Source organism: Polypterus senegalus, chromosome 7 (assembly GCF_016835505.1).
Source record: "Polypterus senegalus isolate Bchr_013 chromosome 7, ASM1683550v1, whole genome shotgun sequence".
Taxonomy (NCBI): Eukaryota; Metazoa; Chordata; class Cladistia; order Polypteriformes; family Polypteridae; genus Polypterus; species Polypterus senegalus.
In genome coordinates this window covers 10,556,959-10,573,569 of record NC_053160.1, presented here as the reverse complement: position 1 = coordinate 10,573,569, position 16,611 = coordinate 10,556,959, and the positions used below count along the sequence as shown (strand labels likewise).

General features: G+C 44.6%; 1 protein-coding gene across 2 annotated transcripts in view; it reads left to right on the top strand.

The window, feature by feature from the left end:
* LOC120532321 (signal-transducing adaptor protein 1-like) overlaps window positions 1-16,611 on the top strand; it is a 76,237-nt gene that overhangs the window by 28,460 nt on the left and 31,166 nt on the right. For both annotated transcript variants that reach the window (XM_039758223.1, XM_039758222.1), the window contains exons 4-5: window positions 2,138-2,194; window positions 15,848-16,014. In XM_039758223.1, coding sequence (XP_039614157.1) covers window positions 2,138-2,194; window positions 15,848-16,014 — 224 coding nt within the window. The remainder of the gene's footprint in view (window positions 1-2,137; window positions 2,195-15,847; window positions 16,015-16,611) is intronic.

Below are 16,611 nucleotides of genomic sequence, written 5' to 3'. Positions count from 1 at the left end.
GGACTCACTCACCCCGTAGGTCACCTCAGTTTGCAGATTTGCACCGTGGTAACGTTGGTGGGCAGCCATAAACCTGTAACATCTGGATTACAACAGCCCTCAGAAGCAGTTTCTTCTCCTCAGTAAGGAGGACTCCTGGCCTGTAATAAGAATATAAGTTTAATGTCACTGTGCTCTGTACAAAAATTATTTTAGAAATCCACTCGCATGTACAGGCCAGGCCAAAGTTAGCACACAGGGGCTCTCAGCATTTAGAACTGCTAGGCAAGCATTTGAAGAGAGACTACGAAAATAGGCATTGTACTATTTCTGTATGTTAGAGATGAAATGGAATCCTCTCCTTCCCTCATCTGGAACCTAAGTAAGGGCCTGCACGTGGAGAAGACAGTATAAAAAGACTTGGACAGCAGCCAAACACTTCAAAGCCAACAGACGGATGGGTGATATCGTCATCTGTCCTGAAAAGCCTTCCAGCGCAGCGACGAAAAATGGCAGACTGTATAGATCAAGATCTCACCTTGGTAATGTCTTGCTATGGCTTCCCGTCTGTAATGCCGCCTAAATCGTCATTAAAGAAAGCAAAGTTATTTTCTCCTATGTGATTTTTACCGTCGTATCACTATGGGAGAGGTATCGCCTGCCTTTTAATATCATATCTACACTCACCTAAAGGATTATTAGGAACACCTGATCAATTTCTCATTAATGCAATTATCTAATCAACCAATCACATGCATTTAGGGGTGTGGTCCTGGTCAAGACAATCTCCTGAACTCCAAACTGAATGTCAGAATGGGAAAGAAAGGTGAGTTAAGCAATTTGGAGCGTGGCATGGTTGTTGGTGCCAGACGGGCCGGTCTGAGTATTTCACAATCTGCTCCGTTACTGGGATTTTCACGCACAACCATTTCTAGGGTTTACAAAGAATGGTGTGAAAAGGGAAAAACATCCAGTATGCGGCAGTCCTGTGGGCGAAAATGCCTTGTTGATACTAGAGGTCAGAGGAGAATGGGCCGACTGACTCAAGCTGATAGAAGAGCAACTTTGACTGAAATAACCACTCGTTACAACCGAGGTATGCAGCAAAGCATTTGTGAAGCCACAACATGCACAACCTTGAGGCGGATGGGCTGCAACAGCAGAAGACCCCACCGGGTACCACTCATCTCCACTACAAATAGGAAAAAGAGGCTACAATTTGCACGAGCTCACCAAAATTGGACAGTTGAAGACTGGAAAAATGTTGCCTGGTCTGACGAGTCTCGATTTCTGTTGAGACATTCAAATGGTAGAGTCAGAATTTGGCGTAAACAGAATGAGAACATGGATCCATCATGCCTTGTTACCACTGTGCAGGCTGGTGGTGGTGGTGTCATGGTGTGGGGGATGTTTTCTTGGCACACTTTAGGCCCCTTAGTGCCAATTGGGCATCGTTTAAATGCCACGGGCTACCTGAGCATTGTTTCTGACCATGTCCATCCCTTCATGATCCTCTGGTGGCTACTTCCAGCAGGATAATGCACCATGTCACAAAGCTCGAATCATTTCAAATTGGTTTCTTGAACATGACAATGAGTTCACTGTACTAAAATGGCCCCCACAGTCACCAGATCTCAACCCAATAGAGCATCTTTGGGATGTGGTGGAACGGGAGCTTCGTGCCCTGGATGTGCATCCCACAAATCTCCATCAACTGCAAGATGCTATCCTATCAATATGGACCAACATTTGTAAAGAATGCTTTCAGCACCTTGTTGAATCAATGCCACGTAGAATTAAGGCAGTTCTGAAGGCGAAAGGGGGTCAAACACCGTATTAGTATGGTGGTCCTAATAATCCTTTAGGTGAGTGTATATAGTTTTCAGTTACTTAAAACGCCGCAATTACAAAAGAACTTATTCCAACTAGGGAGTTATACCGCCCCCTATCAGAAACTTGGCCTTGGCTGAGTAGAACGTGTTTCTGAACTCTGTGAGTAGAGCACCCCCTAGTGGCATCAGCTGAGCTCTCTCTCCGTCTCTCTCGGCCTAACGCCATCTCGGACAGGGCTTCCATCTCCACAGTAATGCAGCTTCATTTTTTAATAGCATTTCTCTACAGAACATCAATAACATTTTTACGTCTCTTTCAATTCCAGCTTGAGAACTACGAGAATGGGGAAGAGTGGAAAGCATTTATTTATACCGTTGCAAAGGTGAGTCATTTTTTGTTGGTACTGACTGGCATCTCTCTGGTGTTGGGGATCCTCCTATTTCATTAGTTGCTTAGAGCAAAGTTAGAAAAATAAATTTGGGAATGTCACCGTTGCCAACTGAGATCCTTTCAACGTTCACCTCAAATATCTCCGCAGATCCACTTTGCCACTTTTATTCATTTGGGTTGCCTGGCACTTGTGACACTGTTCTGGCTCTGCCTCTTTGGGCACAAGTCTGTCACTTTGCTATTACTCCTTCTTCTGGTTCTCTCTATGGCCACTACTCCTCGTCAACCGTTCTGTCTTGACACTTTAGCACCCAGTTTACTTCTTGTCCTTCGATGGAAAACCCCAGAATGTTTTAAATGGATTTATTCTTGAAGTATCCTAATTCCAGACTATTCAAGCTTCCCTTAAATTCGTCAGCTCAGTCAATTACAGCCTGGCTATGTGGGTCCCATCGATATTGTAGTGCTGGCGCTGAGTGCCAAGATGGATCCTCTGCTCTTTCCAGGGCTCTTCTAGGTGGCTCGCTTTCTTTAAAATGTCTTCTCACCATCACCACACTAGTTGGAACTCTGTGTGCACCATTACAGGCTGGCCGGTTTTACAGGGGCCCCTGCCACTGGCTCTGGTTGCTCACATGTATGATGGAATACCAACTCATACCATGGATGACTTGTTACACAGTTACTATCCCCAGCGACCACCTCCAAATTTGGCACAAGTCTATGAAACAAAGGGGTTGGCCGTCATTTCCATTGTGGTCATACGGCCAAAGCAGATCGACAGGGTTCTTCAGCACTTCGTTGTCAGATGGCGCCAGTAGAGATGTTAAGTGCTCTGCTGTCACACAAAAATTACCTCTGCGGTGATTTTTCGACTGTAAACAAGCAGGAGAACCTACTTGTGTGAAGTTGCAGATGTTCAGGTCTCCTTGCTGTTATCCTTCACTGAACTGACACTGCAAACACCATACCAGGTCTGGATCTCCACTTTGAGACTCTTCTCTGCATGGCTGCCCTATAACTCCCCAGTAACCTGCCTCGTCCTTTGCCTGAGTGGTTTTACCTCCAGCCTGGCTTGACACGGCTCACCTGCAGTCAGTGACTACGCAATCTGCCACACATTTTCCCAGTTTCATGAGCCCAAAGCTCCTCTGGTGTCCATGCCCCCAGGCCAGTGAACTTTATAAGATGTAGAAGTGCTGGTGCCACCAGGTGTTAGGTGGGTGTCCCCTTGGCCTGGTCCAGCCACTCGGGTCATCAACAATGAGGATCACCCTCGGGTAGTGATGCCACATGGCCGTAGTGCCATAACTGAGGCTCCCTCACAATGCAGGTCATGTGCCTCATTTGGGACTCCGTGAGCAACACAAAGTCAAACCAATGGCACCCAAGGACCCTCTGAAGAGACACAAAGGAGTGCAGTCTTCATCTCAGGTCACTGGATAGCATCCATGTCTCACAACCACATAGGGAGCACCAGGACTCTAAAGACTTGGACCTTTGTCTTTTTGCATAGGTAATAGGAGCGCCACACATCCCTTTCCAGCGACCTCATGACCCCCAATGTCCATACACTTGCAAATGCAAAAAACAGAAGTTAAAAATAATAAAGCAGCAAAAGTAAAGAAATGGCAGTACTCTCAATAAACTCCAAAGCAAATGCTACCAAGTGGCAGGCAGGATGTGGGCGGTCCCTTAACAGTGATGCAAGTGTGGCCCCTCCCCTTGGGGGGGTTCCACCCACAAAATACAAAGGACATAAGAGAACAATGCCACACACATAGAAACTACATATACAGTAATTAGAACAAAATGAACAGGAAATACATAATTTGAATAAACATATGACAGATAATTCACAAATATCAAAACTAACAATAAAACAAAAAATAAACACAACAATATACAGTTGCATGCTAAATACTTCAAGCTTTTTATTTTTTTATTTATATACAGTGGATTCAGATCATATCTAGACCCATTTACTTTTTTCACATTTTCTTATGTTTCAGCCTTGTGCTAAAATCATTTAAATGCATTTATCCCCCCATTAAGAAACAACATTCAATACCCCAGAATGACAAAATGAAAATGATTTCAGATATTTTTGCAAATTTATTAAAAATAAAAAACTGAAATCTCACATGGATCCAAGCCCAATGGGCCTTTGCTATGACGCACACAATTAGGCCGAGGTGCGTCCCATTCTATTGATCACCACTGAGATGTTTCTACAGCTGTGGTGGTGCACGCCTGTCTATAGGAGGTCCACCATTTTTTTTTTTTTTTTTTTTATTTATTTATTAATTTTATTACAATCAATACATAGCAATCAAGTTTTACAAAAAAAAAAATTATGCTAAGAACAGATCGATCCCCACCCTTGAGAGAGAGAGCAAGCCAAAGCGGTGTAAAATTTAAGGCTTTTAAAAATACCTAAATCAACAAATTCTCTGTGCTTTATAAAATCATTTCAAAATATTACTGATTAGATTCTGCCATGTTTTGAAAAAAGTCTGCACAGATCCTCTAACTGAGTATTTGATTTTTCCAATTTTAAATAATATAACACATCAGTTTCCCACTGACTTAAAGAGGAGAGTTTGGGTTCTTCCAGTTTATCAGAATAAGTCTGCGTGCCAACAGTGTAGTGAATGCAATCACAATTTGTTTGTCTTTCTCCACTTTAAGACCCTCTGGAAGAACCCCAAACACAGCTGTTAATGGGTTAGGAGGGATTGTGAGTCCAAGACTGTCTGAGAGGTAATTAAAAATTTTTGTCCAGAATAATGTTAATTTGGAGCAGGCCCAGAACATGTGACCTAGTGAGGCTGGGACTTGGTTGCAACGTTCGCAGGTTGGATCATGCCCTGGAAACATTTTGGAGAGTTTTAGTCGAGACAGATGTGCTCGATATATAATTTTGAGTTGTATAATTGTATGCTTTGCATATGGAGCTTGAGTGAATTCTCTGCATTGCTACTTTCCACTCCTTTTCTGATATATTAATTGAGAGGTCATTTTCCCAGTGTCCTCTTGGATCTTTGAAAGGAAGGGATTGTAAAAGGATTTTATATATTGTAGAGATGGAGTCTAACTCCTTGAAATTGAGCAATAATTTTTCCAGCGTGGATGAGGGTGCAAGATGAGGAAAATCTGGAAGGTTCTGTTTAACAAAGTTCCTGATTTGAAGATAGTGAAAGAAATTTGTAGCTGGAATGTTAAATTTGGAATGTAATTGTTCATAGGATGCAAAGGCGTTGTCTATATAAAGATCTCTAAGCAAGTTAATTCCAAATTTTTCCAGATATTAAAAACTGCATATGTTTGTGAGGGTTGAAAGAGGTGGTTCTTTTGCAGGGTGCCACAGAAAGAAGCTTCTCCGTCTTAAAATGCTTTCTACATTGGTTCCAGATTCTAAGTGAGTGGAGCACAATTGGGTTATTAGTGTATTGCCGATAGCGTGTGTTTATTGGAGCACAAAGCAAGGAATACAAAGAAGTACTGCAGGATTTTACTTCTATTGCGGTCCATGCCTGTGTATGTTCTTCTATTTGTGTCCAGGTTCTTATCGACTGTATATTTGCGCCCAGTAATAAAACTGGAAGTTAGGTAGAGCCATGCCGCCTTCTGCCTTTTGTCTTTGTAGGGTCGCTCTTTTGATGCGTGGATGTTTAGAATTCCAAATAAATGAGGTTATTGTTGAATCTAATTGCTTAAAGAACGATTTATTAATGTATATTGGTATGTTTTGAAATAAAAAGGAGCTTAGGAAGAATATTCATCTTAACAGTGTTAATTCTTCCAGCTAGTGTGAGATGAAGGGTTGACCATCTATGCAAGTCTTGTTTAATTTTTTCCATACAGACGACGAAATTTTGTTGATAAAGAGCTTTATGTTTACTTGTGATGTTTACGAGGTATTTAAACTGTTCTGCAATGATAAAAGGAAGGGTGTCTAATCTAATATTATATGCTTGCGAATTCACCGAAAGAGTACACTTTTATTCAGATTAATTCTGAGACCAGAGAGCTTTTGAAATTCTGTGAGTGCTGCTAAGACTGCAGGCACAGAATTTTCTGGGTCCGATATATACAGTACCATGTCATCTGCATATAATGAGATTTTCTGTTCCAGTCCTTCTCTGCTAATCCCCTTTATCTGATCAGTATTTCGACAATGTATTGCCAGTGGTTCAATGGCAATTGCAAACAGCAGTGGTGACAAAGGGCATCCTTGTCTTGTGCCACGTTCTAGTTTAAAGTAGTCTGAGCAAATGTTATTGATGCAAACTGAAGCTTCTGGGTTAGTATACAGTAATTTAATCCATGCACAAATGTTGGGCCAAACCCAAACTTCTCCAAAATAGTAAAAGGTATTTCCATTCAATCATGTCGAATGCTTTTCTGCATCCAATGATAATAATATTTCTGGGGTGTTTGATTTAGTTGGTGAGTATATTACATTAAACAGGCGTCGAAGATTTGAAGATAAGTGTCGGCCCCTAATAAATCCAGTTTGGTCTTGTGATATTACTGAGGGGAGCACTTTCTCCATCCTTCTAGCTATGATTTTAGAGAGTATTTTAACGTCGTTATTCAGAAGTGAAATTGGTCTGTATGATGCACATTGTAATAAGTCCTTATTTTGTTTTGGAAAGACAGTGATTAGTGCTTGGCGAAAGGTTTGTGGAAGAGATTGGTTATCTCTGGCTTCTGTAAATGTTGCTAATAGGAGGGAGCTAGCTGAGCGGAGAATTTCTTGTAAAACTCTGCAGGGTAGCCATCAGGGCCTGCTGCTTTTCCACCTTGGAGTGACTTTATAGCATCCAGTAATTCTGATAATGACAGAGGTTTATCGAGCTCCTCCACACTAATAGCGTCAATTTGTGGTATCTGTAATTTATCCAGAAATGCATTAGATTGTATATTGTCTTCTTTAAACTCAGTAGTATATAGGGATTTATAGTAGTCTCTAAAAGTGTACATTATATTTTTGTGTTCGATGATTTTATCTCCATTCGTGTTAGTAATTACGAGATTGCGTTGCGCACTTCTTGCTTGTGAATTTGTTGCGCTAAAAGCTTATTAGCTTTCTCTCCATGTTCATAATAATGATGTCTGGATTTGTAAATTAGTTGTTCGGTTTCTTTAGTTGTCAAGAGGTTTAATTCTGAATGTAGAGCCTGCCTCCTCTTATGTAGAGTCTCGCTTGGTAGTCTGGCATGTTCTTCATCTATTTTAGTAATTTCGCTTTTTATCTCTGCTACTTTCTTCGCTCGGATTTATTTCTGTGGGAAAGATATGAGATAATCTGTCCTCTTAAGAAGGCCTTAAGAGTTTCCCAGAGTATTCCTGCAGAGATCTCAGGGGATGTATTTGTCTCTAGAAAGAATTCAATTTGTTTGGATATAAATTCAGTACAATTCTCGTCAGCTAATAGAAGCGGATTGAGGCGCCATCTGGGGTGAGTGTATGGGGCTTAGTAATTTCAGCTCCAAGATCATCGGAGCATGGTCTGAAATAACAATAGCATCGTATTTACAAGATTTAATCTTAGGCAAGAAGTTATTATCTATAAAGAAGTAATCAATCCTTGAGTAGCAATGATGTACTGGTGAGTAGAAAGAATATGTTCTTGAATTTGGGTTTAAAACCTCCAGGGATCTGATAAGTTGTGATCAGTTATAAACTTTGTAATTATCTTTGCGGTGTTAGTTGCGTTCCCCTGTGGAGGAAGTCTTATCTAAAAGTGGATTTAGAACACAATTAAAGTCCCCAGCCATTATAAGTTTATGAGTGTTCAGATTGGGAATGGATGCAAATAAATTTTGTATAAATTCCTTATCATCAACATTAGGTGCATAAACATTTATCAAAATCATTTTACAGTTAGATAAGTCTCCCATGACCATCACATATCTCCCTTCAGGATCCAATACTACATCTGATGCTACAAATGGTACTGTTCTATGTATGAGAATTCCCACCCCTCTAGTTTTCTTTGTAAAACTAGAATGGAACATTTGGCCAGTCCAGTCTTTTGCAGCGGAACTGATCCTTACTTAGTAAGTGGGTTTCCTGTAAAAATACTATTTTAGCATTTAGACCTGTTAGGTGAGAAAGTACTTTCTTTCTCTTTAATTCGTGATTCAGGCCTTTAACATTCCAGCTTACGAAGTTAACTGTCCCATCATGGAGACACTGATTCTGAGTTTTTGGTGTCATATTATAGTCTTAACTGGAAGTGAAATAGTTTAGGTCTTAATTTCCTATTCCCCCAAGAGTTGTTGCCATGCAGCTTATTATTACGTTGATAGTTATAATTATAAAGATTGAGATGATAGATTAGATATAGATCAAGCCTGCTCTCTTTCTCTTCCCCCCTTAACCCCCCACCCTCCCTTTTTGCCTCCCCAGGTGAGGCTAAAACCCACTTCATGCAGTCCCAGTCCTCTGACATACCCAGAGACAGAGCACGTCCAAAGCACATCAAGCCCCCATGCAGTGGCGCTTTAAGGTTAAAAGATAGAGATATCTGTTACCAATATAGTCTTTAAAAGAGGAAAAAAAAAAAAAAGAAAAGAATTTTGCACTTAATATATATATATATATATATACATACACACATATACATATATATATATATATACATACATACATACATATAATCTTCATCAATTTTAGTGCATTAAGATGATATCCCCAGATAATAAACCCAGGTGATGGTGTTAAAGATGTGTCCAAAACAAGCATAACAAGTCTTAATGCAGTAATAGCAATAACAGCAAACCAAGGGTATGATATTGGACAGTCTCATTTAGGGTACACCATTGAGCAAACACCCAGCTGTGAGACTGAAGTGCTAACAGCACGGACCTGGGGAAAGCTGCAAAAAAAAAATGTCTGCAGTGTTGAAGGTTCTCAAGACTAAAGTGGCCTCCATTGTTCTTAAATGGAAGACGTTTGGAACAAACCATGAATCTTCCTAGAGCTGAGCAATTGTGGAAGAAAGGCCTTGATAAGAGTGGTGAACAAGAACTCCACGGTGACACTGGCTCAGCTCCAGAGAACCTGTGTGGAGGTGGGAAGAACTACAAGAACCATCACTGCATCAGTCAACTAATCTGGGCTTTATGGCAGAGTGGCCAGACAAGACATGAAAGCCCACTTGGAGTTTGCAAAACGGTACCTAAAGGACTCTCACATTGGGATAAACAAGCTTCTCTGGTCTGGCGAAACCAAGATTGGCCTTGATCCTCGAGGAAAATGAGGCATCACTCCTCAACTGTACAATACCATTCCAATGGTGAGGCACAGTGGTGGCAGTAACATGCAGTGGGGTTGTTTTTCCAGTGGCAGGTACTGGGAGATTAGACAGGGTTGAGGGAAAGCTGAAGAGTGCAAGGTGCAGAGATCTCCCTAATGGAGACCTGCTGCAGAGAGGTCTGGGCTGAAGATTCACCCTCCTAGTGGAGCAATGACCCTAAGCACAAAGCAAAGACAGCAAGGGAGTGGCTCAGGGACATCTCTGGGAATGTTCTCGGGCATAGACTTGAACCCAACTGAACACCCCTGGAGAGACGTGAAAGTAGCCGTCCATCAATAGTCTCCACCAACCTGCCAGAGTTAGAGAGGATCTGCAGAGGAGAATGGCAGAAAATCCCCAAACCCGGGTGTGTGAAGCTTGTCACGTCTGTGTTATCGTGATAATTCCCCTTTTCTAAACCCTTACTTACTTTATCCAGGGGTACATGAACTTGCCAGGTTTGTTATCGGATTGCTCTACTCCCACACCTTAATAATAACACACACATACTGTAGATACACACAGACCCTAACCACAATGGTGCCCTATGAACGACACATACACAGCTGGTTAATATCTAGCACTTCAAGACACTTATTTATTTTCTCCATGAACAACATACAACGTTTTAAATATATCTCAGACATAAATATTACTTCAGTCATAGAAATACATTTAAACATACAAAGGCTGAACATCCTTGGTTATTGGCCATTTATCAGCCAACGCACTGTTCCCTACTATTGGGTGGAGCTCACACCCTCAGCCCTTAATAAAACTCGCAGCACAGAGCGTGTGGCAAACATCCAACTGCTCCAGGTGCTCTTAATATCTAATTTATTACTTCCGTCACTCTAGATATCAAGGCAAAGTATAGAACTTTAAAAGCAATGTGGTATTTATTACATGAATAATAACACCAAATAGCACAAGGAATAATAGAAAATAAGATTGATAGTAAAGTCTGGAGATATATATATACACATACATACAGGGTGAGTCAAAATTATGTTAACACTAATGGTACTGCTATGTATGTAATTTTTGTGGACAATTTATGTGCCACGTATGGTACATGTGTTAAACATGATGGCGAACAGGTTGAGCCATTCCTATAAATCATCTTGCACATATGAAGTAGCCCTGCGGTGGGCTGGCACCCTGCCTGGGGTTTGTTTCCTGCCTTGCGCCCTGTCTTAGCTGGGATTGGCTCCAGCAGACCCCCGTGACCTGATAGTTAGGATATAGTTGGATAATGGATAGATGGACATATGAAGTATGTTTTGTAAATAAAATGTTTCCACCATTCAAATGGTAACATAATTTTGACTCACCCTGTGTGTATATATATATATAAAGGCTCTATAATGGCGCCTGACCTGACACAGGAGGCACGTATAAAACGTATAAACTTTTATTATCTTCACAGGCACAACACAGTCCCAAAACACCAAAACACATAAAAGAAAGTCACCACAACACGTTCTCCTTTGCACCACCACTCCTCCCAGCAAGCGTAGTCCTCCTCCTCCCGACTCGGCTGGCCCCTTTTATAGTCCACCCAGAAGTGCTTCAGGTGGTTGACTGCCCAGTTCTGGTTGCACTTCCGGGTGTGGCGAATACACTGCCCATACGGGCTCAGGAATCCCAGCTGCAGCACCCCTTGGTGGCGCCTGAGGGACCCAACAGGGCTGCACCCAACTCCAATTCCAATGCAGGAAACCGAGGCACTGCTCCAACCCAGGGGGGGTGGCCATCTAGCTTTGGGGGGAGGTATTGCAAAGTCCATGGCTGCTCCCCTAAACATATACTGAAGGGGCGTCCTGGCCTGGCATGGACCATGGCCATCCACCACAATATATATATTGTGGACGTGTCCCGGGCACAGACAGGCAGACATGTTGTTAATTCACCACCACACGTTTATTTACAACTATTTACAGTCTCGTTTTGCTGGGAGACTTCAATGCCCACGTGGGCAATGACAGTGAGACCTGGAAGGGCGTGATTGGGAGGAATGGCCCCCCTGATCTGAACCCGAGTGGTGTTTTGTTATTGGACTTCTGTGCTCGTCACGGATTGTCCATAACGAACACCATGTTCAAGCATAAGGGTGTTCATATGTGCACTTGGCACCAGGACACCCTAGGCCTCAGGTCGATGATCGACTTTGTGGTCGTGTCGTCGGACTTGCGGCCATATGTCTTGGACACTTTCGGGTGAAGAGAGGCGGAGCTGTCAACTGATCACCACCTGGTGGTGAGTTGGCCGATGGTGGGGAAGATGCGGTCAGACCTGGTAGGCCCAAACGTGTTGTGAGGGTCTGCTGGGAACGGCTGGCAGAGTCTCCTGTCAGAAGTAGCTTCAACTCCCACCTCCGGCAGAACTTCAACCACGTCCCGAGGGAGGTGGGGGACATTGAGTCGAATGGGCCATGTTCCGTGCCTCTATTGTTGAGGCGGCTGACGGAGCTGTGGCGCAAGGTGGTGGTGCCTGTCGTGGTGGCAATCTCCGAACCCGTTGGTGGACACGGCGGTGAGGGATGCTGTCAAGCTGAAGAAGGAGTCCTATAGGACTTTTTTGTCCTGTGGGTCTCTGGAGGCAGCTGATAGGTACCGGCAGGCCAAGCGGCACGCGGCTTTGGTTGTTGCTGAGGCAAAAACTTCGGGCATGGGAGGAGTTTGGAGAGGCCATGGAGAGCGACTTTGGACGGCCGAGGAGATTCTGGTCCACCGTCCGGCGTCTCAGGAGGGGGAAGCAGTGCAGTGTCAACACCGTATATAGTGGGGATGGTGCGCTGCTGACCTCGACTTCGGGGCGTTGTGGGTCGGTGGGGGGAGTACTTCGAAGACCTCCTCAATCCCACTAACATGCCTTCCAATGAGGAAGCAGAGCCTGGGGACTCTGAGGTGGGCTCTCCCATCTCTGGGACTGAAGTCACCGAGGTGGTCAAAAACTCCTTGGTGGCAGGGCCCGGGGTGGATGAGATCGCCCGGAGTTCCTTAAGGCTCTGGATGTTGTAGGACTGTCTTGGTTGACCGTCTCTGCAACATCGCATGGACATCAGGGACAGTGCCTCTGGATTGGCAGACCGGGGTGGTGGTCCCCTCTTTAAAAGGGGACGGAGGGTGTGTTCCAACTATAGAGGGATCACACTCCTCAGCCTCCCTGGAAAAGTCTATTTGGGGGTTCTGGAGAGGAGGGTCCGTCGGATAGTCGAACCTCGGATTCAGGAGGAACAGTGTGGTTTTCGTCCTGGTCGCGGAACAGTGGACCAGCTCTACACCCTTAGCAGAGTTCTGGAGGGTGCATGGGAGTTTGCCCGACCGGTCTACATGTGTTTTGTGGACTTGGAAAGGCATTCGACCGTGTCCCTCGGGAATCCTGTGGGGGTGCTCGGGAGTATGGGGTACGGACCCCTGATAAGAGCTGTTGGTCTCTGTACAACCGGTGTCAGAGCTTGGTCCGCATTGCCGGCAGTAAGTCGAGCCCGTTTCCAGTGAGAGTTGGACTCCGCCAGGGCTGCCCTTTGTCACCGATTCTGTTCATAACTTTTATGGACAGAATTTCTAAGCGCAACCAGGGTGTTGAAGGGGTCTGGTTTGGTGGACTCAGGATTGGGTCACTGCTTTTTGCAGATGATGTTGTCCTGTTTGCTTCATCAGGCCGTGATCTTCAGCTCTCTCTGGATCGGTTCGCAGCTGAGTGTGAAGCGGCTGGGATGAGAATCAGCACCTCCAAATCCGAGAGCATGGTCCTCAGCCGGAAAAGGGTGGAGTGCCCTCTCAGGGTTGGGGGAGAGATCCTGCCCCAAGTGGAGGAGTTCAAGTATCTCGGGGTCTTGTTCACGAGTGAGGGAAGAATGGACCGTGAGACTGACAGGCGGATTGGTGCAGCATCTGCAGTGATGCGGGCTCTGCATCGGTCTGTCGTGGTGAAAAAGGAGCTGAGCCGTAAGGCAAAGCTCTCAATTTACCAGTCGATCTACACTCCTACCCTCACCTATGGTCATGAGCTATGGGTAGTGACCGAAAGAACGAGATCGCGAATACAAGCGGCTGAAATGAGTTTCCTCCGCAGGGTGTCTGGACTTTCCCTTAAAGATAAGGTGAGAAGCTCAGTCATCCAGGAGGGGCTCAGAGTAGAGCCGCTGCTCCTCCGCATCGAGAGGAGTCAGATGAGGTGGCTCGGGCATCTGATCAGGATGCCTCCTGGGCCTCCCTGGTGAGGTGTTCGGCACGTCCAACCGGGAGGAGGCCCCGGGGAAGACCCAGGAGGCACGCTGGAGGGACTATGTCTCCCGGCAGGCCCGGGAACGCATGGGATTCTCCGGAAGAGCTGGAAGAAGTGGCCGGGGAGAGGGAAGTCTGGGCCTCTCTGCTTAAGCTGCTGCCCCAGCGACCCGACCTCGGATAAGCGGAAGAGAATGGATGGATGAATGGACGTTTATTTACAACTATTTACAGAACAAAGTCCGTGCACACAAACCCCCACAATGTCCTGGCCACTCAACGCCTTCTCTTCGGGCCGCCTCCACTCTCTCCTGCTTTGTCCTGCCTCCATCCGACTCCAGCCTCGAATGAAGGGAGACGGCCCCTTTTATTTCATCCCGGATGAGCTCCAGGTGTTTTCCAGCACTCCTCCCTGGACACGCCCCAGTGTGGCGGAAGTGCCGGCTGTTCTCCCGGAAGCTCTCCGGGTGTCCCTGCTCCTCTTCCCCCCAGCACTTCCTGGTGTGGCGGAAGTGCTGAGGTCCAGGGTCCCCAAGGCATTGGGGCACCCCCTGGCAGTGACCACGGGTCCCTACAGGGTTGGGCTTCCATGCCCTCTACCCGTGGCCCCCAAAGCAACCAGGATGGCGGCCCCCACGTGATCCAGGGCGGGCATAGACCCTCTTCCGGTCCCTCAAGGCGTCCCGGCCGGGTTGTTGCCCCTGGCATCCCTGACAATATATATATATATATATATAGTGTGTAGAAAAAAGCTTATGGAAAATTAAAGATGTCAAAGATGAATGTCTCAGGGCGGCTTCTTAATTCAGCAATCAATGTTCATGGAATGCTTTAGCTGACGATCAGATGAAACTGGTCACACGTGTGTTGGTTTCCTCTGCTGACGTCACCTTTCTGACGTTGCTGTTTCCTCTTCTGATGTTGCTTTCAGATGAGTCATATTTTTTCTAAAATTCCATCTGGGAATTTTGCAACGCGTGATTGTTATGTACACCTGATTGGCTGGCAGTCAATATGATGGACGAATTCGCTCAAACTCTTTTATCTGTTTGAGTACGTCTGCTTCCCAAACAATAAAGTTTTTGATGTTTTAAGAACTTTCCTGTCCTGAGCTGTAAACTGGTTTGGAAATTTCTAGTCTCACGAGCATCTCCTTCTGCTCGCAGGTTATAAAGTATTTGGATACAGCTTGAAACATCTGCATGTCTTCCCTTCTCAAGCTGTAACCTAATTTAGTCTTGCGTGCAACAGATGTCACTGGGCTTTGATTACTGGTACAGTTCAGGAAAAACAAGACGCTTTGATGTTAAGACTGCCCATGTAAGTGTCCTGTATTTAAATTCATATTGTTTGAGTAAAATATAATGGAAATATTATTCTTCAACTTTTGGCTGCCCCCATTAGTGGCTGCCATAGCGGATCACCTTTTTCCATCTCTTCCTGTCCTCGTCATCTTGCTCAGTCAAACCCATCACCTGCACGTCCTCTCTCACCACATCCATAAACCCCCTCTTAGGCCTTCCTCTTCTCCTCTTCCCTATCCTTAGAACCCTTCTCCCAGTATACCCAGCATCTCTCCTCTGCACATGCCCAAACCAACGCAAAATATAATGGAAATATAGATGCAAAATTGCAGATTTTGCACACCAGTACATCATCAAACCCAAGAAGACTCCATTGCTGGAATTGCTGCCAAAGGGGCTTCAAGTAAGCAACACAGTTGCGGGTCTGAACACTTGTTGTCGATGAGAGATTTCAGTTTTTAATTTTTAATAAATATGCAAAAATCTCTGAAGTCTTCTTTTCACTTTGTCATTCTGAAGTACTGAGTATTGCTTGATGAAAAGGAAACATTGAATAGAAATGATTTTATCACAAGGCTGCGACAGAACTAAATGTGTCACACGTGAAGGCGCTGTATGAGTTTATTTTCCGTATTACATTTTCAGCCACTGCTCTGAGGGGCCACGCAAGGATGAACGTCATTGTTCTACGTTCACGTGACAAAGACGCTTCAATCTGAGCTTGACTTGCCACTCTACGATCCCACCATTCCTACTCATCGTTATATTGATGTGCTCATTCTTCTGAAATTATTCCGCAGCTGGAAATCCCCACAAGACTGCAGCTGCTTCCCGGACAGCTGCTCCGACTGAAAGAAACTTTGGAACAGGAGCAGGCGAGACAAATGACACCAGCGCCCCCTGCCGAGGAGCCGTCACCACCTGCGCCGCTCCACTGTTATGAAGATGTAATGACAGACATGCCACCGTAAGTAGACTGCGCAAGTGATTGGAAGGCTGCCGTTGTTGTATGGGTGCCTCTGTTGTGAAAACCAGCTAACTGGCAAAGACTCTGAATAGACTAGAGCAGGGGTCTTGGGGGGGCTGTAGTGGCTGCAGGTTTTTGTTCCATCCTTATAGCTTAATAACAAACCGGTCCTTGCCAATTACAGATCTTACATCATTTAATGGCTTGTTAGTGTTTTTATTTTCATATCGTAGAATTTTGTTTTCCTTCCTTAAGGATATCATCCAAATGTTTTGTAGCCCGAAGCAGATAGCTACTTCTCAGTCCTTCACTTTTCTCCCCCTTCACTTTCTGTCCAAATATTCTATTAAGCCAGAAAGTTTATGATGAGATGTAATGGAAACCAGGTAGATGTGGAATGGCTGCTTCCTTTACAATTGTCCAGATTCGGCAGAAAACTGATTTCTTTTGAGTCGAGCCAGGAGATACGTGCAAAAGTCAAAACAAAACAAATAAAATCAAAACAAAGCGGCCAAAACCCAGATGAGTGGCAGGAGAGGAGTCACAGCCAAAAATTCAGAAAAAGTCGAAAACTATACAAAGACGTGAAAGTCAATC